At 35.0% G+C, this 25,596-nt stretch overlaps 1 protein-coding gene and 1 pseudogene across 2 annotated transcripts; one reads left to right on the top strand and one right to left on the bottom strand.

Annotated features, from left to right (window-relative positions):
• Positions 1–9,023: 9,023 nt before the first annotated feature.
• LOC145557489 (uncharacterized) lies at positions 9,024–12,638 on the top strand (annotated as a pseudogene). Its single transcript, XR_014092305.1, has 3 exons — positions 9,024–9,255; positions 9,876–10,630; positions 10,712–12,638. The product of XR_014092305.1 is annotated as an uncharacterized LOC145557489 (transcript).
• Positions 12,639–15,729: 3,091 nt separating this feature from the next.
• On the bottom strand, positions 15,730–19,360 carry LOC145559619 (nucleobase-ascorbate transporter 7-like). The gene is made up of 4 exons (XM_081621016.1): positions 19,041–19,360; positions 18,813–18,871; positions 16,459–16,588; positions 15,730–16,107 (listed from the first exon to the last, which is right to left on the bottom strand). The coding sequence occupies exons 1-4, from the start codon at positions 19,045–19,047 to the stop codon at positions 15,929–15,931; spliced, it is 375 nt and encodes a 124-aa protein (XP_081477142.1). The 5' UTR covers positions 19,048–19,360; the 3' UTR covers positions 15,730–15,928.
• Positions 19,361–25,596: the final 6,236 nt, after the last annotated feature.

Here is a 25,596-nt window from a genome sequence, read left to right as displayed (position 1 = left end):
CTTGCTTAGTTTTTGCTTGATAAATTGCATATCCTAATTGATTCTTTATTGAATAAATTGTCTTTGAGCATATATGTGTATTATTACTATGGTTCAAGTGGTTGGATATCCAAGCTGGATTACTTGACTCTAGTAGGAATGAGAGGCATTAATGTTAAAATTTTATATTGTTTAATGCAAAGCCTAAAAGTGGTTAATTGAGCTAAAGATGGTTTATGATTGAGTTTTCCTTACAAGTAGTTTGTTTTGGTATCTCTATGTCTTTAGAGTATTTTCTTTAAATCAGTGGAATATCATGAGTGATTATTTCCGTGGAAGAAGTCATTGAATATTAGTTAGATTATGTCTAACTATGTATAGATTTTTACAAATCTTTTTCCTGGGATTGTGATGCTTAATATCTCTTCTATGGATTGTGTTGCTAATTCACTGAGCTGTCGTTGGAAGTCTTTAAGGCTAAACTTGTGATGGATGAGTCATTGCTATAATATAAGGTTTTTATGATCTTATTGATCATATGGGAGCAATTCGTGTCCATTTGGTAGTCTTATGTTTCTTGGAAACTATGCTTAATCTGACATTGCTTTTTATGTAAGTAAATTAAGCAAATATACTCTTAACTCGAGCAATGACCATCGGATAGTTTTGAGGAGGTTGCATAGGTACTTGAAAGTACAAAAGATAAGAGTTTGCACTATTGCAAGTTTCCATGAGGTCTTGAAGTTCGATAATGAGTTCAAACTCAAGCGGTTATGTTTGCACCACTAAGTGGTGAAGCTATGTTTTGGAAATTGTGCAAAGCAATCTTGTTTTGCTATGTTTGTTTTGGAATAATCTAATTTATTTCTCTTGAATTGACAGGTTATGAGGCAAGATGGTCAAGAGTGCATGGCTCTTATGAGCAAATGTGCTAGCAAATATCCCATTGTAAGGGAATTTGTTATGATTTGTAAGTTGTGGTTACTTTTGATTGAACCATGCCTATAATAGTTGATGTCAAAGATAATTTTGTCGAATGGGGTGATATCACTAGACTACATAAAGTCTAAAAATGTTACGGATCCGTTATCTAAAGGCCTATGGAAAAAAAAAAAAAAAAACTAGTTTTGGAAACATCGGAAGAGATGGGGCTAAAGCCCGTTATATGAATTGTGAAATAGTGAACTCCTACTCACCATGAGTTCAAAGGGGAACATTATGTAATAATTCGGAAGCACATTTTTATATGTCCATCTCTAGATGTTTGTTTGGGCTTAGCTACAAATGAGAAGGAGGTTGAGCATACGGCTCTTAATGAACCCATATCCATATTTTTGGAGGTGTGTTGTAGCTCATACTTGATGGAGTTCACCTACTTAGGTGTGGAAGTGTGGCCGCTTCCTATGAGTATTTCGTGGGCTTATACTCTAGAGCACCTATGAGCATCCAGGCTGGACGTATGGCCAGTATAATGCGTCACCTTTATTCGCGGAATTTCAGAATATTATACATGCTCAATTGTGTGGCTCAAAGTGACGGGTCCCTAACTCCCTATTAAGTTCAAGACGAATGTCACTTGGTAGGTGAGGGATCATAGCTTGATGTCCACTATGTGTTAATTCAAGTCGCGAGACATTGACACTTATGCAATTGTTTTGTTTTGCCCAAAACCAATTTTCTTTCTTTCTTTCTTTCACATCTTCGAACCTATGGGGGATTGTTGGAAGTTGTTGAGTGAAATACAAAGAAAGGTGAGAGGAAATAAAAGAGGTAGTCCCACTTTGATAATTTATCAAAGCTTTATGTCGTTTATTCATTGGAGTAGTTTTGTACTACTTGTTTGAGAAGCGGTAAGTGGGTTATGGATATATCTCTTAATACCCATTATTATTGACGGTTTATTGTTATTCGAATATTGTATCTATTACAATATTCATGGTCTATTCGTTTGAATTAAGTCGTTGAGAATGTCATTGATAATTCGGGGGTTACGCTCATTCATAGTCGATTATAAATGCCTAGCCGTTGCCTCCTTGATTACTCATTTCATTAGTTGGTCAATGACACTTAATACTCCACTTATTAAGGTTGGTCGTTGCCTTCTCTACATATATATATTCAAGCTTCTTTGGGTTCCATAGGATACATACAAAAATCAGAAATATTCTCTTTGATCTTCTCTTTAAAAAATACTCCTTTGATTTTGGGCAAGTATTCAAAGTTCCAGTCGGGTTTGTGAGTGCACACAAATTCCGGCGCCGTGCTTATCTTGGAGGGCGACCGCTTCTAGTCTACTGCACCGGGAGGTAGCGCAGAATCGTCTTTTAGGTCAGTGGTTCTCCACGACGCGGCAATTATCAATTTGGTCTACACAACGTTGAGATAAGTATTTATTGTTTTATATTTGCTTATTTACTAACAGATGAAGCCATTAATACAAAAGATTTCCTTTTACGTATAAGTCCAATAGCGTAGACTTTGTTCGAAATTTGTGTGAAGGGGTTATTTTTCATTGTAGAATATGTCATTTGAAAATTCTGTAAAGGGGTCAAATTTTTATATGGAACTTTTATTCAATTTTACTGTAAGTGATGTATTCATTTTGCTAATGTATTGAAGATTGAACATTACTTTTATATACCATCAATATCACTTTAAAATACTAATTGCACATTAATACTGTTGACAATCGTTGTATGAATGTATACTACTAGATATATGGTATGATATAATTTGTTAAAATCATTAAAGCCATTAGGTGAAATAAATACATGTGTCCTAAATAACCAATTGTAAAAAGACAATTCAACTATTAACTGCATGCATTTGACCTAGCCATATGCTTATGTAAAAGGGGTATAAATAAATATCAACTATCCAGTGATGTCTACCCATCTATTTTTTTGTCAGTGCTCTTCTTCCCTTGTTTTGTGTTTTTAAATTTATATTCTAGTGTATTTAAAACAATGAATAATTTCAACGTGTATAGTGAGTCCCGACAAGGGCAATTTACAACTAGATCACGTCCAACTTACCAGGAAAAGGGCAAGGGTAGGGTGGTGGATGAGTTAGGTCCCGTTCTTCAAAGCTGCTTTGCTGAGCCCTGCTTTGCTCATATCAAATTTGCTCTGCTCTACTATATTTTCAAATAATAATTAATAATAACAATAATAATTAATATATATATATAAAGGTGACTTTTTTCCCGAGTTTTTAAATAGCCATATATGATTTAATTTTCTTAACACGCCACGGAGGATTATAAATTTTAATTGAAGCCAAGTGTAGATACCCATTTGTGTCTCCCCAAAACCAAACCTTGTGATGAATACCTTTCATGTCATTTGATTATTGAACAAAGCGAAAGTGTGAAAAGTCTAGTGATGAGAATGTTTTTATTAAAATATCTCTTCTTTCTGTTTTTGAAAATATTTCCTTTCTTACCTTATTTTTGAAAAACGTGCATTCCAATTTAGTTTGGTCCATGATATGGGTCCAATATTGGTGTAGTTGGATGGGGCTTAAAAAGACCTTTCCAACGAGATATTATAAGCCCAATTCCGATGAATAATGAGGAAGGTATGGCCAAAATACTAAACTAGGCCCAAACCGGATTTTACCTACGACCCAATGATCATGTGGAGGGTCCAAAGGTTTAACCCTATTCCTAAACTAATTAGGATTAATTAGAAGCTTGTATAAGTTTCTAAAAGATCTTAATTATCCTTTTTGAAAAGATAAGATTAAAGAATTTGAATTAAATAAAAACTTTCCTTTTTTAAAAAAACTTTCCTTTTTTCTTAAATCCAAATTCTATTCGAATTTAAAGATGTTCAAAGACAGTCAAATTTTATTTTTGTGCCTCATAATATTTATCCAAATCTTATATGGTTGGATAGATCTTGAAATTATCTTTCCAATGATATATTATAATATTAAATCCGAGCTATAACGAAAAAGATATGATGAGATACAAAACTCTATCCAAAATTAACATCGTCCTACTATTTCGGCCATATCTTTTTATCTACAAAATATTTTAATCTGATTTTAATTGGGTTGGAAAGTAGACTTCAAGAGCTTTTCAACGACATATTATATGCCTTATTTGGACTTCTGGATCAAAAGATATGATAAAAACAAAATCCGCAAAAACTGTTGTCCATCGAGTTTTATTTCGATTCAAATTCGGATTCTTTTCTTATTCTTCGACCCTCTTTTTTCTCTATAAATAGAGGTCATATCTCCCCTTTTTCAATCACCAACTCTCATCAAGAAATTCTTGATTCTCTCTCTCTTTTCTAAGCCTAGCTTTTTACAAACACAATTCCTCATACATTAGCACTAGACATACCTAGCCAAGTTCGAAGTTGTCTTCGCCATAGACGTGAAAGGTTTTAATTTCTGAGGGTTTAGTCCCAAATATCTCTTTCAATTATTTAATTTAATTGTTTGTTTTTATTATTTTCCTTGAAATTACTAACGTGTGTATTTTGTTATTAGAAAGAGGTACGAGGCATCCAAGTAAGTGCTTTAATGGTAATTATTGACATTATGATGTAGAAATCATGCTTAGGTTGTTATTATGATTCCTAGCGTCATGTTAGGATGTTTTGATGTTCCTAGTATCATGTTTAGGGTAAAAAATAAAAATGCTAATATCAAGTATGATTAAAAGTATGATGCCTTTTATATTCTTCCTAATATTTATGATTGTTAGTATCATGTTAGGGTAAGCTTTGATTTTTAATGTTTAGTGACATGCTAGGGTTTGTTATTAATCTTGTTAGTATCATACCTAGGATTTTGCTATTATTATTATGCTTTAACATGATTATGATTATTTTTATGATTTATGATTATAATTGTCATAATTATTGTTATGATGATTATTATACTTGTTATTATTATTATTATTATTATTATTATTATAATTTAATTTATTATGATTATGGTTATTTTTATTATTATGATTATTATGTTGCTTGATATTTATTGTTATTGCTTGATCACACCTTTTATGCATGTTTAAAGGGATTTGGTACTTGTAATCACGCTTAATAAGATAATTAATAATCTTGTTTAGGGTTAATTTGATTATAATTCAAGTTATCGCCAATAATAGTTTTATCTGTGCATTAATGTTCAACCAACATAGATAAACATGTTTAGGGTAAACCTATTGATTGCATGTTAGTCAGAAAGCACACATGAATACGATCAGAATAAAGTAGAGGCCTATTATTAGGGCAGGTTCAATCTCTTTTAGGTTGGATTTGTACCTTCATCCCCGAACTACCAGTCATGGTTCAAGACCTATTGGAGTTAACGATCTCCTGGATCGTTAAAGGGTGTAATCTTCACCCTGTAAACGGTTTACAAGTTCCTAAAACTTGTTGGCAACTCTTTTGATCTAGCTTTCTTCCCTTTGGACGCCATCGTACTTTAGTGTATGATCACAGTGGGGTTCAAGCTAGGGGTAATGCTTGAAATATTCCCTACACCAATAAAATAAGAGATTATTAATTTCTTTTAAAATAAAATAATTCAAATAAATAAATAATAATTAACAATTAATAAAAATTTATTTTTATATAGTTGATGGATTTTATACTTTTTATAGAGTATAAAACCAATCCTAGGACTCTAACCGCCAACTTGATAAAAGTTTTGGTTAAATTGATCTTTTGACATGATTTTAGAGTATGTCACTACTACAAAATTGGCCAAAGAGACCCAATATATAAGACATGTTATCTACATAAGCGGTCTCTTTGATCTAAGAGACCGTTTATTAGTAATAACGAGTCTCTAACTTCATTGGTTGGAATGGTAAAAATATTCGAGAGACCGGTTATTTAAGACAACGGGTCTCTTGTGATTTTTGAAAAAAAATGATTTATCAAAAATAAACCAGAGACCGCCTATTGAGAAAACCGGTCTCTTGTTTTTTATAGATAGACCTGTTAACATTAAAGATGGGTCTCTTGTTTTTTAGGTTCCACCGCCACTCACATTTTCTCTTTTTAACTTCTCTCTCCTCTTCACTCCTTTCTCTCCTTCTCTCGTGCCTTTCTCTCTCCTCTTCACTCCTTTCTCCTTTTTAATGTCCCATTTCATTTCCTTTCTCCTCTTCTCTCGTGTCTTTCTCTCTCCTCCTTCAAACCCTAACCATTTCCTTCAAGCCAAATAGTAGTGATATGATTCAATCCGAGCAGCCATTAACAAAGAAAAGGTAAGAGGAATGGCAAAAGACAGAGAGCAAAATTATTATGGAAATTAATTTAAGTTGTTCGATTCCTTGATCGCTGAGAGTTCTTCGATTTCCTTTTTCAATTTTTTTATTATTTTTCTCTTAGATTTGGTGCAAAAAATGGGTTTTTTTTCCCTTCATCTTCTAGTTATCTATAAGTTTATTTGAGTAGATCTTTAAGTTCTAGTTATTTGATGTTCATTTTTTTTTTCATATTTTCTTAATTAAAAGTCTGAATTTCTTATAATAATTGCTTTTTAACATTTTTTTTTTGTTAAAAAATCAAAAAGTTCTTCGATTTTTCGTTTAGCCATGGTAATAGATTATTGTTTTTTTTTTTTGTGCTTGTTAATGTTTTTGTTTCAAAACCAATTTTCGCCATTTTTTTATGAAATTTTTGTTTTGAAAACATCTATCATAGTCATATCTAGTATTTTTCGTTATTATCGCTCAATTTCTTTCGTATGGAGTCAGATCTGGTATTTTTCGTCATTGTTAAGTTCGCATTTGATTTTATATTTCTATTATCATTTTAAATTTCGATTATTATTGTTTTTAAAATTTCTTTAGCTTGTTTTAAAATTAGTTTTTTTTTGTTTTCTTGCTTTGATTTTTTGTTCATTCATCATTTTAAACAACTTTTATTTTAGATCTCGTATTTTATTAGTTAAATTAAACAATTTATCATTTTTTTAAATTGTAAACAAATTTTATTTTGTACCTTGATTTTTAAATTTTCGTTTTTTCCTTTTTTTTTTCATTCCTTTATTATTGTTGTGATTTATTTCTGGATAATAATATATGCTTTTTTAATTTTTTTTTTTTACATAGAAATCTCAAGTTTCATGTGATGATGGCTGGAGGCTAATCGCTTGTTGGGTGGGAAGTGTCAGCGAAGCAGGATCGGTTGCGATCTTTTTTGGCCTAAGAGATGCTTTTGATGCTGGGTTTGGCAAGCTGGAGGTGTCGTCTGATATAAGTGTTCAACTACTCCACATTCCCTGCTTCAATTCCCCTTGTTTCTTTTGATAGAGGGGTTGAGTAATAAAATTTGCTTCTTCTATTGTTTTAACGAAAAAAAAAGTCTTCAATTACAGAATTTTTATTTTTTTATTTTCATGTATTGAATTTTATAAATATGTACTATGTACGTAATTTTTGAGGAGTATACGTACAAAAATTAATTTTCTCCTTCGTATTTGATCATGAAAAATATGAATAAAATTATGTACTATATAATGTTAATATTGATGAATTGTAATTATAAAAATCTAATAAGCTATATTTTTTTTATTTAAAATGTGACCAAAGAAACCCGTTAAGTTAAAAAACGGTCTCACTTTTCTAAAAAAAGAGACTGCCTAAATAAGATAGGCGGTCTCAGTTTTTTGAAAATAGAGACTGCTTTTCTTATAAAGGCAGTCTTAATAGTTGAGACCGCTTATCTTAAAGATGCGGTCTTAGCTTTCTCATTCTAGAGACCGCTTTTAATAAAGCAGTCTCTTTGCCAAAGAGAGCGCTGCGCTAGAGACCGCCTCCAAGGTAGTCTCTTTGGCTAATTTCAACTAGTCTCTTTGGCCAATTTTGTAGTAGTGCGTGAATGACCTTGACCCATTGTCAGCACCCAATAAAATACATCGTGATTTGAATGAAGAATCCACTTTGATAGAAATGATCGACCTAAAGATTGTTTATTTGGAGCCTAATTAATTTGATTCCCCCAGGCCCCAACTACGGCCTAGTTGACCACTCGACCTTGTGTTCTAGTCCTAAGATTTATCATTTAATCTTATACACTATCAATTTTGTAGCTAATTGCTTATCAATCCACAACATTACTACGACATACATACTCCATCACTAACGACTTGTCTTAAATTAGGAACGACTTATAAATTACTTGCATATTTTAAAGCATGGTCTTGTCATCAACAGTATACTTCAGAAAAGGAGAGATCATAATGCGTGTGTCCTATCTTTAGGGGGGGAAAAAAACAATACACCGTACAAAACAAATTTGTCAAAGATGTAATTTTCAATTTATGAAATCAACACTAACAAAACTCTTTTAGAGTTGTCAAAAACCAACCCAAACTGATGAATCTGAATCGTTTTGAAAAGGAACCGAACCGCTAAAAACCTGTTATTTTAAAACCGTGAACCGACCTAATCCGATTTTTTTAAACCTATTGAACCGATCCAAATGTTAGAGAACCGTTAATGAATTGTATCCATTATCAAGCCGAACCAATACAACCCGAAATCGAGAACAACTCAAACCAAATAACTTTTGAATCCGATAACAACCAGACCCATTGTAAATCGAAACCGTTTAAACCTGAAAAAACCCCGATAAAAACCCGATAAACCCAATTTGCTTACAACTCGTAACAGGTTAGGATCGAACCGTTTATAATCCGTAATGAGTTATGACCAAACTGTTTACAACCGGTAACTGGTTATGACCATGCTCGTAGAAGGCCATGTGCAAGGTGCCCCTTAGCATAGGGCCCCCAATTTAAAGGGCCCAATTTTTTTCCAATTATTATTTAAAAATAAATAAATAAATGTTGTTTTTATCGCCAGAAGACAGCAAAGAGGAAGGAGAAGCAACACTACAACATTCACGCATTCAAATTTCCCAATTCCCATAATCCCATTCAATCAATTCAACCTTCCATATTAATTTCTCCATGTTTCCAAATTCCTCCCTAATTACATCAATCATGGAAAATTGTATTGCATATTTTCCCATTCAAGGAATTTCAACGGAAAAAAAATAAATAAATAAACTCAGTCAATAAATCAATTTCAATCTTTCGAGTTTCTTGTTATCAAACGGTAATTATTTTCCCATATATATGGGTTATCTTCCATTCAATCATCTTCATCTATCTATTCCCAATTGATACAATTATACTTTATACAAAATCAAAAACGAATTGAAGGGTTGAAGCAATTTTTTTTTCTTTTTGAGGGGAACGAATTGAAGCAATTGGAGCAATTGAAGCAATCGATTTTAGGTAAATTTTTTATTTTTGTTTTTAATTATTTCTGGGTTTGATAATTTCAATTGAAGCAATTTTTATTTCCTTTTTTTTTTTCGGCCCTGCTTTGAATGCTTCGTGTCTTCTGGTAAATTTTGATTTTTGTTTTTAATTAATTCTGGGTTTGATAATTTCAATTGATGAATTGAAGCAATTTTTATTTCATTTTTTTAAAATTTTTCGGCCTTGTTTGTGTTGCAACAGAGACATTAATTTTTTATTTTGTTTATACTCTTCTGTAGTTCAGCATAATGCTAATAATATCTGGAAAAGTGGAAATTATAGACTATTGCACACTATTAATCTAATTAGTTGTATCGTACAATTAATCTAACATCCTACAAATACATACTGTGGTTGTTTAGATGAATGGCATTCAAAATAGAACCAATGCACAGCTAATCAATCATAAAACAAATTCAATCAATAATTATATACGAATGAATGAATGAATTAAAATTATACAATCATCTGACATCAAAATCAAAGGAATGGATGCTCTAAGATTCGTAAACATATATAGCAGATTTGATTGATATACAGCAGATGAGAGACTAGTTCTGTATGACTGTATCTAACAATTTTAATTTTTGAAGGTCCAAATTGGTCGTATTCTTTTGAACAAAGATTGAGAATCAACGTTATCGAGTAATTCACCAATTCGTCCAATTGATTGAAATAAAGCTTCTACTTTCCAGGTTTTTTCAATCCATATATATGATACTGTAATTTTTTTTTTTTTTTGAGATTATGCCTCCTAGAAAGTATGAATCTAGGTCTCAAAAGCGTAACAAAAAGAGAAAATTAGAAGTGTTAATTAATTCTCAAAAAGGTTCTCTTGATAAATTCGTTATAAAAGAACCTCAAGTTCCTCTTGTTGAGCCCGTTGATGATGTCCCTATTGAGAATAATAATGTTGATGTTGATGATATTAATAATGTTAATGTTGATCTTGTTAGTGATATGCCTATTGCGGAGAATGTTGATGATGTGGATAATATTTTTGATGATGTGCCTAGTGTTAATTGCAATGTTGACGATGTGCCTATTGAGAATGATAATAGTGCTGAAAATATTGATGATATGCCTTCTGATAATGATATTGTTGATCACCGTGAAACTAGTTATGTGCCTAATATATATGTTCCTAGAGTTTGGGATGGTCTTGATTCTAAAATGATTAATTTATTAGTGAAAAATGGTCCTAAAAGAGATAATTCTATTGTGAAAGGTCCTAAAGATAAATCTTCAAGACGATTTACGGCTAACTTGTATACTAGAGTTTTATCAAACAGTGAGAAATGTGATAGGGATTGGCTTGTTTATTCCAAAGAGCTTGATAGAGTCTATTGTTTTTGCTGTAAAATATTTAAAAAAGTGATGGGAAGAGGATAATTGACAAATGAAGGATTTTCAGATTGGGGGCATGTAGGCTTTAGACTTAAAGACCATGAGACAAGCATAGATCATGTTAAGAATATGACTACTTGGTATGAGTTGCGTCTTAGGTTTCAAAAGAATCAAACTATTGATAAGATGACTCAAATGCTAATTGAAAAAGAAAAAGACCATTGGAAGAAAGTAATGCAAAGAATTATTTCAATTGTCAAATTTCTTGCCAAACATAATCTAGCCTTTCGTGGTTCAAATGGGAAACTATACCAAAAAAGTAATGTAATTTTTTGGGCTTGATTGAAATGTTGGCCGAGTTTGACCCAATCATTCAAGAACATGTCAACCGTATTACTAATAATGATATTCACTTTCATTATTTAGGTCATACAATTCAAAACGAGTTAATACTTTTGCTTGGTTCTGCAATAAAAATGAAATCATTAGAAAGATAAAGCAAGCAAAATATTTCTCGGTAATTCTTGATTGTACTCCCGATGTTAGCCATCAAGAGCAAATATCATTGATATTAAGATATGTGAATGTCTCTAATTGTAATGTTTGCATTGAGGAATCTTTCTTAGGATTTTTGAATGTAAATGATACAACTGGCCAAGGGCTGTTTGATGTTTTACAAAATGAATTGAAAAATCTTGATCTTGATATAATGGATGTGCGAGGACAAGGCTATGATAATGGATCTAATATGAAAGGAAAACATCAAGGAGTTCAAAAGAAATTTTTGGATTTAAATTCTAATGCTTTTTATACTCCTTGTGGTTGTCATAGTTTAAACTTGACATTATGTGATATGGCTAACACATGTAGTAAAGCTAGAGACTTTTTTGGAGTCATCCAACGTATATATACAATTTTTACAGCTTCTACTAAGAGATGGCAAATCTTGAAAGACAATGTAAAAGGACTAAATGTTAAGTCTTTGTCATCTACTCGTTGGGAAAGTCGTGTTGAAAGTGTTAAGGCTATTAAATTTCAAATGTCAGATATACGAGAAGCTTTACTTCAAGTAGCCGATAGCAATGATAAGGATTACAATATAAAGAGTGAAGCTAAATCCTTAGCAAATAATGAGCTTGGTGATTTTGAGTTTTAATTGCAATAGTAATTTGGTATGAAATATTATTTGCAATTAATTTAGTAAGCAAGCTATTACAATCAAAGGATATGCTTATTGATGTGGCTATTAAAAAAATAAGAGGGTTGATTTCTTTTTTTGAGGGGTATAGAGAAACTGGTTTTTATGATGCTTTGAGTAAGGCTAAGGAAATTGCTATTGAAATGGATATTGATCCTATATTTCCCCAAAAGCGTGAAATTAAAAGAAAAAAACATTTTGATGAGAATCCAAGCACTTCATCAAATGCTCCTCTATCTCCAGAAGAATCATTTAGAGTTGATTACTTTCTTTATATTGTTGATCAAGCTATTAGTTCTCTTTATAAAAGATTTGAGCAATTTGAGGAATATGAAAATATTTTTGGTTTCTTATTCACTCCACAAAGGATGAAGTCATTGGATGATTTAAGTTTGAAATCCTCTTGTTCGAATTTTGAAAATGCACTTATGTCTAATGAAAAATCAGATATTGATGGGAATGAATTATTTGTGGAGTTGAAGTTGCTTAAAGAAATTTTGCACAATGACATAAAAGGACCTATTGATATTTTGATATTTTGATATTTTTGAATGATGTGGGTTGTTTTCCTAATGCTACTATTGCAAATAGAATTTTGTTGACTATTCCTGTGACAATTGCAACTGCAGAAAGGAGTTTTTCAAAGTTAAATCTATTGAAGTCATATCTTCGTTCTACGATGCTACAAGAAAGACTTAATGGATTGACGATGATAGCAATTGAGAATGATCTTCTAGAGAAAGTGGAATATGAAGACTTGATTGATGATTTTGCCTCAAAGAGCGTTAGAAGAATATCACTTTTCAAATAAATAGAAGTTAATATAGCTTAAGTTGATATGAGTCTTGAGTTGTATTTAGTTACTATTATCAACATGAATAAAATATCCGAATTTAATTTTGCGTAATTGAATATGCCATTGTTATATGAAAGCATTTTTATTTTGCAATGTATATATAGGAAAATTGTGCATTGCCAAAATTATAGATTAAAAAAAATGTATAATTTTAACATTATTAAGGGCCCCTTTTTTGATTTGGAACAGGGCCCCCAAAATCAATGCTACGGCCCTAGTTATGACCGAACCGTTTATAACCCGTAAGTCCGTAACCCGCTACGAGAGAAAATTGTGAGAGAAAAAGTGTTTTGCCTAAAGCGATATGGGTGAGTGTTAGGAATCAAATATGAAGATTTTAAGGTTTGAATTTGGCTTGGGCAGATTTTGATTAGGTTTTAGTGATTTTGGGGAGATGAATGAGAGGTATTGGATTAAAATAGGTTTAATCAACGGTTGTGAGAGTATTTTGTTAAGGGGTTTGGATTGTGATCCGTGTTTCAATTGAACAACCAATGAAAATTATAGCTTAATAGTTAATAATTAATAGTCGTATTTTAATTTATAAACTACTTGTAATAAAGAAATTATAACTAATTAAGTAATTTCTATTTATTAGTAACTTGCTAGTTAAAATAAAATATAAATTTAAGTATACAACTGTTGGGTTTCGTGATGTCTAACACCACGCGGAACTAAAACCCGACCCCAAGATCCGCACATAAATAAATGCAACTAAAACATGCATATTAATTAACAACATAATTAATTAACAAGAAAAGGGAAAGACGGAATTACCCTTAACGCGTGCTTCGCTCTTTCTTAGAGCTCAGGCTAGCTTGAAAGCTTCGAACCCCGCAAATGCGCAAGCCTCCAATGTCTCACACCCTCGACACCCAACCCGAATGACCCCTACCCTGAAGCTTAGTCGGGGCTAGACCAAGAAAGACTAGAGTATTACAAAATTAAAGGTTTTCTCACCTATTAGGAGATGGCTTATTGAGTTCAACTCAAGTCAATAATCTCAACGCCTAAGGTTGGTATTTAAAGGCAAAGGTTCCCAAAAATTTCAATCAACTTTCCGTGTGAGAGAAATGATAGAGTGAGAAAAGTAAGTAATTAATTTAATAGATTAAATTAAAAGCCATGAAACAATAATCAAATGACAAGTGTCATCACATAAGGAAGGAGTAGGTAAGGACCACAAACCCATCCTTGGAGGGCAAGCATAAACCTACCAACCCCATGTGCATGGCACACTTGGTCAACATAAAGAAGACCAACCTCAACCCTTGGGCTTAGAGAGCAAGGCAAGGACTTCCCACATGTACCCGGTCAACACGTACAGTTGTCGGCCTTGGGTAACAAGGCCATCTTCGCCGCCAGCCTTGCGCCACAAGGCTAGGCTGGTTGTCCCTTTGCCGCAAGCCCATGCTTGCTGCCATAAGCCTATGCGCCTACCGCAAGCAGCAACAGCAGCATAGGCCCAGCAACAACAACAGTAGCCTCGCATGCTTGCTGGCCTTTGTTGGGCAAGCCCGGCTGGGGGCAGCTGTGGTGCGTAGCCCACACAGCTCCCCCAGCCAGCCTCGCACTCCACGGCAAGCCTAGTCCTTGTGAGGGGTGCGATGCCTTGTTACTTGCAGTCGCTTAGCCGCTTGCCTTCGATCCAAGGCGTGGCTAGGGGTCGTGTTATTCTTGTAATTTTAGCACGTTCGTCATTTGATTATTTTTCCGTCTTCATCGATTCCTAAAATCGACTCGACTTACGACGCTCGGTTTTGACGCTTTAAGCTCAGAAACCGACGTCTTTGTTCATAAAACTCTATTGACTTATATAATACTTCATATTAATTCGTCGTCGCGGATTGGTTACTCAATTGGGTGTGACCCGAAGGGTTCGGTCAAGATTAGGATGTAATATTAATTATGCATCAATATTACTGATCGGAAGCGGCCTCCCGCTAGGCATTTTAATCACTTGACCTCACTGAATAACTAGCTTTCTAATAATTTCGAACCCTCTATCCGAATAAGACACTTGTTCGAAGGACACCATTCCTTTTAACAACTAATAAAATGATAATTATTACAATATCGTGTTAATGAACCGACCAATTACAAGTTTACAACTCGACTCGTTCTAATTCATTATTTGATCAATGTTACTTGTTTAAGTCTTTATATTTATGACATGAACCGATTTTACTCGATTTGTTTTGAACCAAACCTGTTTTAAAAATCAATCGAGCTCTATCTGAATCGATTATGATTACAACCCAACCCAATTAGGATCCGGTCTATTTGAACCCAAACAACTTATAAACTGGCAAAACCCATTTTCAAACCGACCGAATTCAACTTGAGCCGATTATGACCTAAACTGATTACAACCCAACTCGATTATGACCCGATATGTTTTGACCCAAAACCCGCCTTAAACTAATAACTTGTTTTTAAACCGACCAAGTTCAAACCAAACCGATTATGACCCAAACCAATTACAACCCAACCCGATCAAAATCCGACCCGAAAAGAAACCGTAATAAAAAAAAATACCTAACTGAACCGACCCAAAATTATTTAAAACCGACCCGAACTGACCCGATAATAATTCCAACCCATTATAAACCGACCCATTACAAACTGAAAACCGATAAATCGAACCCAAAATCGAATCGTAAAATCGATTGACACATATTAGTAAAATGTTCCAAGATATTTTGCATTACAGGGTTTATGAGCATAACTAATCCCCAAAATCGAAAGACATCATCACTCAATATATGATTCCACTAAACCTTCTGAGGATCAGCAATGCCACTATAACACCTAGCCAAAACAATAGAAATTGTAGTAGGAACATAAGTATAAGAACCCACAATAACAGCAGACAGATCTAGCCCTTCGTAGTACACCTGATAGTTTTAGGAGTAAAGAATAGAAGTATATATTTTTGTGTATTTTTGGAGTAAAGAATAGAAGTATATATTTCTGTGTATCATTATGAAATGGAGGAAACTTTAATTTATAGTGGAGCACTAACACAAAGAAAGAAGTCATTTACGGCAACCATGCACCGATGCACGCCCAAGTCAAGGAAATTAAATCCCTTCAATTGAGTGATCAGAAGCAATCAAGTATTATGTACTTGGCCTCAATTATGCACGGTCAGGCTTAAAAATGTGTACAAAGTATTTATGACCATAAAGTCAACTAATTGATATTTGCAATTTGGTTATTGATCTTTTGAAGCAAAATCGTACTTACACTTGGAGTTTTACTATGGGGAATAAATAACTCCAACAATAAATTCCAGCAATTATTCCAATTATAAAGCAAATCAGCAACAGCATAACCAAATAGGTAGGAATGAGTTTCATTATTGTCCAATTGATCTCTAAGCCCATCAAGAAACGCTGAAATCCAAGTAAAATAGCCTCAGCTGCAGAGTTAAACACATTAACAATAAACTATAATCAGCTTCAACATTTATGACCACAAAAGAAAAATTTTCAATGGTAGCCCTCTGTTTTTGCTTATATCAATGGTAGTCACCAGCGGGCTATCATTGAGAATTTAACAGGTCCACAAGTTGCAAGTAACAACAATCCATACACCAAAACCAAGTTAACGTGTTGAGTGGTCACAATCAAAAGTAAAAATAAACCCCACAATTTATAAATTTCCAAAATTTAAAAGACAAGAGATCTTCACAATTGATTGACTGCAAAAACAAAAACACTAACAACAAATTAGTAAGAGAGATAGTAATAATAAAATAAAAGTGACTTACACCAAGATAATGAACTAGTAACATAGTATGAATCTCCAGGGAACTGAGTGAACATAATATGTGGCAGCAGCTCATCTTGCTTCGGCTGTGGCCCTGGTCCTCCTCCGTCACCGCCACCACCCGCCATCTTCTAGAAAAACACCAATTATATTTAAAAAAAAAAATGGGGGTAACATGCAATTTATGCCTATATCCAACAAACTTTTTACCCCTTCTATTTATGCCTACTTCATTATGTGCCACAAATGGGGGACTTCCTAGTTAAATGTTTTGATAATACCAAGACCATCTTTCACACCAGAATCTAGCTACATTATCTCAATTGCCTCTAAAGAGGCTCAGCCCCAAAAAGGTAAGAAAGCTTAAGCATGCACAGCCAAGCTTATGCAGTAACTGAGAAGTGCCCAGTAGATCTTTCAAGTCAAACGCGGCAATTAGCTATTCACAATGACAGAACATGTCTATTTTACTGCTGCACTCAAATTCATAATTCCACCATTCCAGCACACGGGTTCAAAGTTCAATGCAGTTACATCTTTGATTCACTCTTAAAATATCTCCCCCTCCTGCTTCTCTTCCAATAACCTCCCCCTCCCCTACCCATGCCCTTCTCAGTTATAAAATTCATTTTCCGCCAAACAAAATCAAAGAAGAAGAATTTAAACTTGAGAGTAAAAGCAAAATTAGAAGCAAGAAAAAGAGGAATAAAATCATGCAAGGATTCAGAGTTTTTCCAAGTAGCATGTTCTAATGACTTTACTCAGTTACAAAATTCATGGAAGTGAGAATGTAAAGGATAAAATGTAGTTACATTTTTATGGATTGATGAGAATGCAATGATAATAAGAGTTGCTTGAAAATTTGCTAGCGAGCCGAGAGAATGACTTCGTAATTAGGGTCTAGCCAAGTGGATTGATTGTTTATCAGACTACTCAATAGGATTATTATTATGTTTCAGGGACTGAAACAAATTGTAGATGTTTCACCACAAAACATCCTAGTAGAAAAGGGGCAGAAGACAATGGAACCCAACTTCCCAAATGCCTTGATGTTTCACCAGAATACAAATTTCTTGGAGTTTTACTATCCCGAAGGGTAGTTCTGCCCAGACTTTCAACTACTCAGAATGAAAGTTTTTTTTTTTTTTTTTTTTTTTTTTTGCTTTCCATATACAGGAGGAGTTTAACTGTCAATAAATTATGCACCTGGATGAAGTGCAATGCTTATAAAACATATCCAAATCATTTATAATAGCACTAGAAGTAGTATACACTTGACTAGAAAGGTAGAAGTTCATACACCTACTGGAGATTATTCTACCAAAATTCAAATTAGCAGTTTAGACGAAGAGATAGATGTATTAATAGATCAAAGTGATTGATTCAATACAAGATAATTCCCACTCTATGAGAGATGAGCTCTCCCAATACTCTTAGCTGCCTTCTAGCATAAGTGAGCACAACGGAACACCTGACTAAATTCCTAGCAGACATGTACTCTAACAGCAAGAAACGCTGCTATAAGATCAAAGTTCAACTTTCCAAGACAATAATGTTTGCAATATAACAAAGTATATTGTTGGGCTGGAATGGCTGGCAGATCTATACCATCCCACCAACAAATCCATATAGTCACCTATTATTTCGCCAACAAAAGTTTCTAAAATTCTAATGCTACATTGTGAGTAACCACGTGAAAACTATCTCATTACAGCTGAAATTTTTTGTTCAGCATAACTTATCAATTTATCATATTAAATTTCAATCAGTACAGACTAATGTGCTGAATACAAATCATGTAAAATTAACAGTTAACAGGCAAACTACAGCGTCTTATTCTTATCATAAATCAATAATCAGCATAATGGCAAGTACATAAAAATCAAGATACAATTTATAGGCAACAGAATTTAGTGATATTTTGGTGTAAAATTTATCAGAGGTAAAATCATAAAAATAAGTGAAAATATCTAAAAGATCTCAGAGAATCTAAGACAATAATCTTATTCTTTAACCCAAGAATCTCTATGTATAAAGATCAGTTCTAAGATTTCAATAGGCTCTAATGAAATCAGTCACAAAGAGCCCTTTTCATGCATAACAGGTAATAAAAACATTTTTTCCAAACATTTTTTCCCTCTTTAATTGTATTGCAAGTTTGAATTTTTCTAGCTTACACTATTGGAAAATAATTTTTATATAAGGTGAGTGTTCACAATCTATGATTTACTCTCAAACAAATATACGCCTCTAAACTAGATTTCAATTAATACTTCGAAGTGACCAACTAATATTCTTTCTAAACTTAAGAGTGCAAACTTAACAAAGTTTCATGATTCTATCAACACCAAGTACCTTTTCTAAAACGCTTCGACCACCTTTTCGACCGCCTCGTCCACCACCTCTGCGACGACCTACACACACCCCATTTCGCATTTAACAAACAAAACAGAAACCCAAATCATAATTGAAAACATTCATAATTACACCTTCAATTTTAAAATTAATTCATACATTGAAACACGTATCAACTTAGAATTCGCATAAACACACTTGCTTTTTAAACTTGAATTCATACATTACCTGACATCGTACTTCACAGTAAACCCTAACGAGGGAAATTTGGGGCAATTGCAACAAGCTTGTTCCAAAACAAGAGAAAGAGGCGAGAACAGGAGAGAGAAAAGAGGAAATTCACCAAGTTATTCAAGTGAGAACAAGAGGTAAACAGGAAGAGAGAACAGAGGAGAAGAGAGAGAGAAGAGAGGGAACCCAAGAAATAACCGAAGGAAAAAAAAAAAAAGGGTTGGGTGGGGGTGCTCATTAAACATCACGTGCAAGTCACGTGTTAAGGTCAACGTCGAAAGTATGAGTCAAGTGACGTTTCACAAGAGTAATTTTTTTTTTTTACGGGTTCACAAGAGTAATTTTATTTGGTTGGTCTTACCCAAGAATGTTTTTTATTTTAAAACCTCTCATACAAGAATATTTATTTTTGCTTGTCAAAAAAAAAAGAATATTTATTTTACCCGTAAAAAAAAAAAAAGAATATTTATTTTGGGTGATTTTAAAAAAAAAAAAAAAAAAAACCCACAAACTTCATATGTGACGGGTCAAAAGATTTATTTCAAACTTACGTTGTTGGTTCTTAAGTTCAACCCCAAATTAACCAACTTATACACTCATATTTTGAATTAAAATTATAAACAAAAAAAAAAAAAAAAAATAAGATGTTACATATGAGCTAGTGAAGAAACAACGATGTTGTATATAATATGAGCATCCAAAATTTATCTCTTGAAAGGGTTAATCTTTATCATTACTAACATCATCAACATTTTTAATAAAGAAACAAACAATTTTAGTTTTTTTAATAGGAAAATTAAAAAACGGGTCCACAGATCTGGATCCGGGTCTAGGGCCCAGACCTAGATCCAGATCCATTTTTGTCAGCAAGACCCGGATCCGTCGAGTCCAAAATTTGAAACCCAATACCGTGAAAAACGGATCTGGATCCACAGATCCGGGTCGGGTCCAGATCCATTGTCATCCCTACAATTATCATGGGGATTGCTTTATTAGTGTCATAGGGGTGACTCACTCAGTTATGGGTTACTGGGTCGGTCATGGGTTACTAGGTTGTTCAGGGGTTATTAACTCGTTCAGGGGTTACTTGGTTGGTTAGGGGGTCACTCGATTGGTCAGCGGTTACTTGGTCAGAGGTTATTCGTTGGTTAAGGGTTACTTGGTGTGTGATGAGTGACATTTATATCACTCTTAGGAAGTATTTTTAGAGTCATTTTCACGTTTATTTTATCTTATTTTCCCTTTCTTTCTCTTGTTTTCTCTTAATAACATTTCTTGTTTATTTTGGTAATTTTGTCGTGTTTTAGTTCTTTTCGTAGTTTTTATTAGAATTAGTTTATTTTCGTATTTTATTTGCTTTTGATTTGTTATATTTCGTTCTTTATTTTTCCTTGAAAGTATTCTAATTTACTTTTATTTATTTTAATTGGTTTTGAGTCTATTTTATTTCACTTTCTTTGCTTGTATAGTTTTTGTTTAGTTTTTATTAGTTTTAAGTTTATTTTGTTATTTATTTGATTTTATTTACTTGTATAGTTTTATTTAATTTTTATTAGTTTAGTGTTATTTCTCTTTTTCTATTTTACTTTATTTTATTCCTAATTTATTTATTTCTTTTTTTTTATTTGTCTTGATTTCTCCTCGGTTTTGTGTTTAGGGTCCCGGGTTTCATGTCAAGTGAGTTCGGAGTTCGGGGACGAGTGAAAGTGTGCAATTCTTCTTTGATGGCTGATGCCCACCTCTTATCCATCACCCCACCTTCTTAACCTCCACCACATCACTCCCCTGCTCCCTCTCCTTCACTCAGCACCAACCACCACCAAAACCGCCAGCATCTCCAACCACAAATCCACAAACCAGCCACGCAATCAACCACCACCAAGGACCACCACTACCCCCTGTTCTCACGCACACCACAAACCAAAACCCCCCTGCTCCAATTCACTCACCTGCTGCCACCCTCACACCACCACACAACTGCCGCAATAGCCCCTGCTCCAATTCGCAACTAAGCTCCCCTACCCCCTGCTCTTACCACCTCACACGACCACAACCAAACACCTCACACAACCAGCGCTCACCCTTCACCAATAACCCCTCACTTCCAGTCGCCAACAACAACAGCAATCACCACCGCGCAAACCCACCTTTCACCACCGCGCAAACCCACCTTTCACCACCCCCGTCAACAACCAGCAACAATTAAGCAACCAATTGACCCCTCAATTAAGCAAATATCAGAGTAAATTGCAAATTAATCAAGTTCGAGCAAACCGTTGAGGGTTCGACCGAACTTCGAGTCAGAGACTTTGGGGGTTTTGTTATTCGAAGAGGAGTGGTCGAACACACCCTTGGTTCGACCGAACCAACCTTGTAGTTCGGTCGAACCAGCCACCGGTTCGATCGAACCATTTCACGAGACTCGCACATGGTTTTTAATGAGGATCGAACGACCTCGATTTGATGATGATTATTGATGAATGGTGGTGATGGTGAAGGCGCTTCAAAGGAGTTCAAAGCTAAGCAGCTTAATTCGAATGCGAAGGAGGAAGAAATGGGGGTAGCTGATGGTTTTGGTGGGGATTTGTGGGTTTATTTTATTTTTATTTTCTTTTTCTTTTATTTTTATTTCTTTGTTTTCTTTTCCCTTTTTCTTATTTTCTTTCTTTTATTTTTATTTTTATTTTAGTTTCTTATTTTTACTTTTCCTTTTTAATTTATTTTATTTTCTTTTTTTCTATTTTTCCTAGTTTTATTAAGTTAGTATAAATACCCATTTTTGGGGTAATTTAGGAGACATTCAATAACTATCTATTCTTCTCTCTAATTAGTTTTAGGTTAGGTTAGGATTAGTCTTCATTGGTAGAGAGAGAAAGTGGGATTTTCTTCATTAATGAACTTGGATTTTGAAGAAGGAGCTTGTTCAATCCTTTGTAGACCTTCATCTTCAATTAATGAGCAATCTCTTACTCTCTCTCCTCTATTTTTATGATTGAGAAATGCATGAGTTGGATGTTGTTGGAGATTGTTATTCATTGTTTTGGTTTGATTTTGATGGTTTGATGAATGGATATCATGAAAATTAGGGGACATCATGCCAAATTTCACCTAGACCTTGTTAGGACTAATATAGGAACGACATAGGAACTCTTATTCAAACCTTGGTTCAAATGTATTCATGCATGCCTTGAATTGTATACTCTCATGCATACACTTTTACCTTGGCTAAGTACTTGGCTTCTTATGTCATTTCTTATCAATTTGTTCTAATGATATGCTCTTGGTGAATTTGTAGAATCAAGATGTTCGGCAAGGGAAAAGGAAAGTCAAAGAGGAAGAGGGTGGGAGAATCGTCAGGACCGCAATTCCCACCTCCTCCCGGCATCAATGATCATGGCATTATTACTTCGGACGAGCAATTTTGGCCCATATATGAATCACTCGTCAAGCGTCCGATTAGGTCTACAAGGTTCTTTTGCCCTCAAACTTTGAGGAAGCTGGGAATATTGGATGAGGTGACAAGGTTGGCTCAAAAATTTGGATGGGGTGACTTCATTCACCTCCACGCTCACACTTACGAGCGTGTGACTTTGGAATTCCTTGCCTCTCTTCGCAAGGAAGTTTTTGAGCCGGAAGATGTCGATGAGGATCCTCAACTCATGATTCACTTCAGAATGTTCAACGAGGATCACTCTCTAACGGAAAGTGATCTAAATGAGATCTTCTTTTGCCACGCCACCGGCCTTGATCACCCGTCTGAAATGACCTCCTCCCATCGCATTCCTTACAACGAGCAAGAGTGGTGGAGGAGTATTACAAACAAGGATAGGTTCCAAACCAATACCTCAAAGGTCAACAACATCATTCATATAGCCTTGAGGTATTTTGTACGGCTTCTCCAATATGTCGTGTTCTTCAAAGCCAACCTCGGCTCCATGGTAAAAGACGAGGTTGCTTGCCTATTCTTGGCCGATAATCCTCAACGGCTCAAATTTCAATGCTCCTCCACCTTCATCCAACGGCTCTTGGATACTAGGGACAACCGTCTCGGTGATGAGATATTTATGGGTGGCATGATTACTATCATTGCTCTTTCTTTGAAGAATGGAGCATACAAAGATCAAATTGAATTGCTCCCACCTGTGCACCAAACCCGAGAAGAGCTCACCGACGAGTTCCCTCCCTATGCTCTTTCCATAAGCGCCCTCCGTCACAGCCGCTTCCTCAACTACACTAATAGCAAGCGTCGTTTCATCCTCTTGGTCGATAGGGAGATCGAATGGTGTGTCCTCCCGGACCCCAACCTCACTACGGTGGACCACTCCGCTCCTCTCAAATGGAAGATCCCTCAGCAAAATATCCCCAATGAGCTGAGGCGAACTAGAGCCCGGGGTGGAGTTCCTCAACCTCCACCGGTCCTCCATCATGAGCAAATCATTCCCCCCCTTAGCGGGGGAGGTGAGGCATCTTCTTCTTCTTCCATTCCTCCTTTTGATTTCAATGCCCTTCGTAGTACCCTCGATAATATCCGTCGAGACAATCAAACTTCCATTGAGCTATGGGGGTACTACGCGAGGGCAAATTATGACAATCTTGTGCAAGCGGGCATTCAAGCGCCCTATGTAAAATACCCTTACCACCCTCCTCAAGAGGGTTCGGTCAATCATTGGGGACCCTATGACCCTCAACACCCCACCCCCCCTTGCTACGCCTATTGGGAAGGTCCCATCGACCCTACCCAACGCGTTGGCACCCCCCCATACGACCCCTATCGTCCGGGTGGGTGTGATCCGACTTATGACCCGGCATCCACATCCACCCCCGCTCCTTTTTATGGTGGTTGGGGTGCCCAAGGGTGGCCCTATGAGCACTTTAACCAACCCTTTCACCCTTTCATGGACACTCCCGAGTTTGATCCTAACAACCCCCCTCAACCTAGGGGGCGAGGAGATGATAACCAGTGATGAGGGATCTTTTCCCTCCCCCCCGATCTTCTCACTTGTCATTTTTGCTCGGGACGAGCAAACGAATAGTGTGGGGGAGGATGTCCTTTTGGTTGGTTGAAGTGTACATAGGAAGGTAGAGTGGTAGGGTAGTTGCTTGCACATAAGGAGGATAGTGGCCTTGTGGTATTGATGTGGCGTTGTGACGGTGGTGATGATGTTGGTGATGTTGTGATGGTGATGTGATGAGATGGTGATGTTGTGATGATATTGATGTGGTGATGTGATGATGATGATGATGTTTTATGATTATTTTTGCTGATTTCTGATGATTTTCTTTGATGATTCCTGAGTTTTTGTAGGTGGAGATGCTCCCGAAAAAACAAATCCAAATTTCCCGAAAATCCAAATCCCCTTAATCCAAACTTTGTAGATAGCTTTTTATTTATTTTTTTTTCTTCTTTTTGTTTATTTCTTTAGTCTTTTTCTTTGTTTTCTAACCTTTTCTTGTTTTGTTGTAGTTTCTTTTGTTTGGCTCATCTTTATTGAAGCTTGAAGCGGAGATGTAGGACGTTAAGGAGCAACACTAGCTCCCTTGGTGAGATTGGATATATTACCTTGTCTTATATTTCAAGCGGCATTCGGTGAGACCTTTCCTCTCTTTCTTTTTCTTTTTCTTTGAGTGCTTAGTTTAGGTCTAGTTTAGGAAGAGTTGAATGGTTCGAGGTTGATTGATTTTGGTTCCAAGGAACCTGGGATCGTTGATGTTGATATCAACGATCACTTGTATGTCGATTGGGATTTATTTGATTTACATGCCTCGATTGTGAACCTTTTTAATTTCTTCCTCCTTTTTGTGTGTTTTTCTTGTTCTCTTTTGTGTAACAAGCATGACTATGGCAAGTTGAAATATTTTTGATGTGGATTTGCTCATTCATTTGGATTCGAGAATTTGTGTGCCTTTTTGATGACATGACTTTGAATGCTTACCTTCCTAGTTGATGAGGGTTTACACGGTTTAAGAATTCTTAAGGTTGAATTAGACACATTATAAGCTAAGGTAGCCCGGTTTAGAACTCTTGATGACGTTTGAACCCCCTAGTTCCTGGGAAAGTGGTAAGATGGTGTTGCTCTCCGTTGTGAATAGGATTCCCTTGGTTGGTATTTGCTTATTTTTATCCCGTGTGAGCGTCATTTGTTCTAGCCTTCATCATTCTTGTGAGCGGCGCTTTGGATCCTTAACTATGCATGTCTTAATCTTTGTGTTGGTATTTAGCTCCCGAGATCGTGACCAAACAACTTTAAAGGAGGAAGAGGGCATTTCTTCTCATTTTTCTTTGTTTTCTTTGTGTTTTGTTACAAATTTGGTTTTCATTTTTACATCCACCCACTTTCTAACAAATTTGAGCCTCATTCCCCTTTCTTGATCTAGCCATATTACAAACCTATCGGCCTATGTTCTACCAACCCTTGTAGTTAGTGAAGCATTGGCTTTTGAGGTTCAAATTCGAGAGTGTTGGTTTTAGGGCAAGAAAGTTGTGAATATTGGTTCAAGTGAGATTTTGAAAGTTGTTCATGAAAGAAAATATTTGCAAAAAGTTTGTGAGGAA

This window comes from Chenopodium album, chromosome 9 (genome assembly GCF_948465745.1).
Source record: "Chenopodium album chromosome 9, dcCheAlbu1.1, whole genome shotgun sequence".
Lineage (NCBI taxonomy): Eukaryota > Viridiplantae > Streptophyta > Magnoliopsida > Caryophyllales > Amaranthaceae > Chenopodium > Chenopodium album.
This window is presented reverse-complemented; position numbering and strand designations above follow the sequence as displayed.

Bases quoted from the DNA above. Each gene is read 5' to 3' on its own strand.
- LOC145559619 (XM_081621016.1), bottom strand. The intron at 16,589-18,812 runs GTACTTGGTGTT...GTGTTTTTCTAG, and splicing joins GTCGAAGCGTTTTAGAAAAG to AAGATGGCGGGTGGTGGCGG. The intron at 16,108-16,458 runs GTAAGTCACTTT...TTAACTCTGCAG, and splicing joins TACTAGTTCATTATCTTGGT to CTGAGGCTATTTTACTTGGA.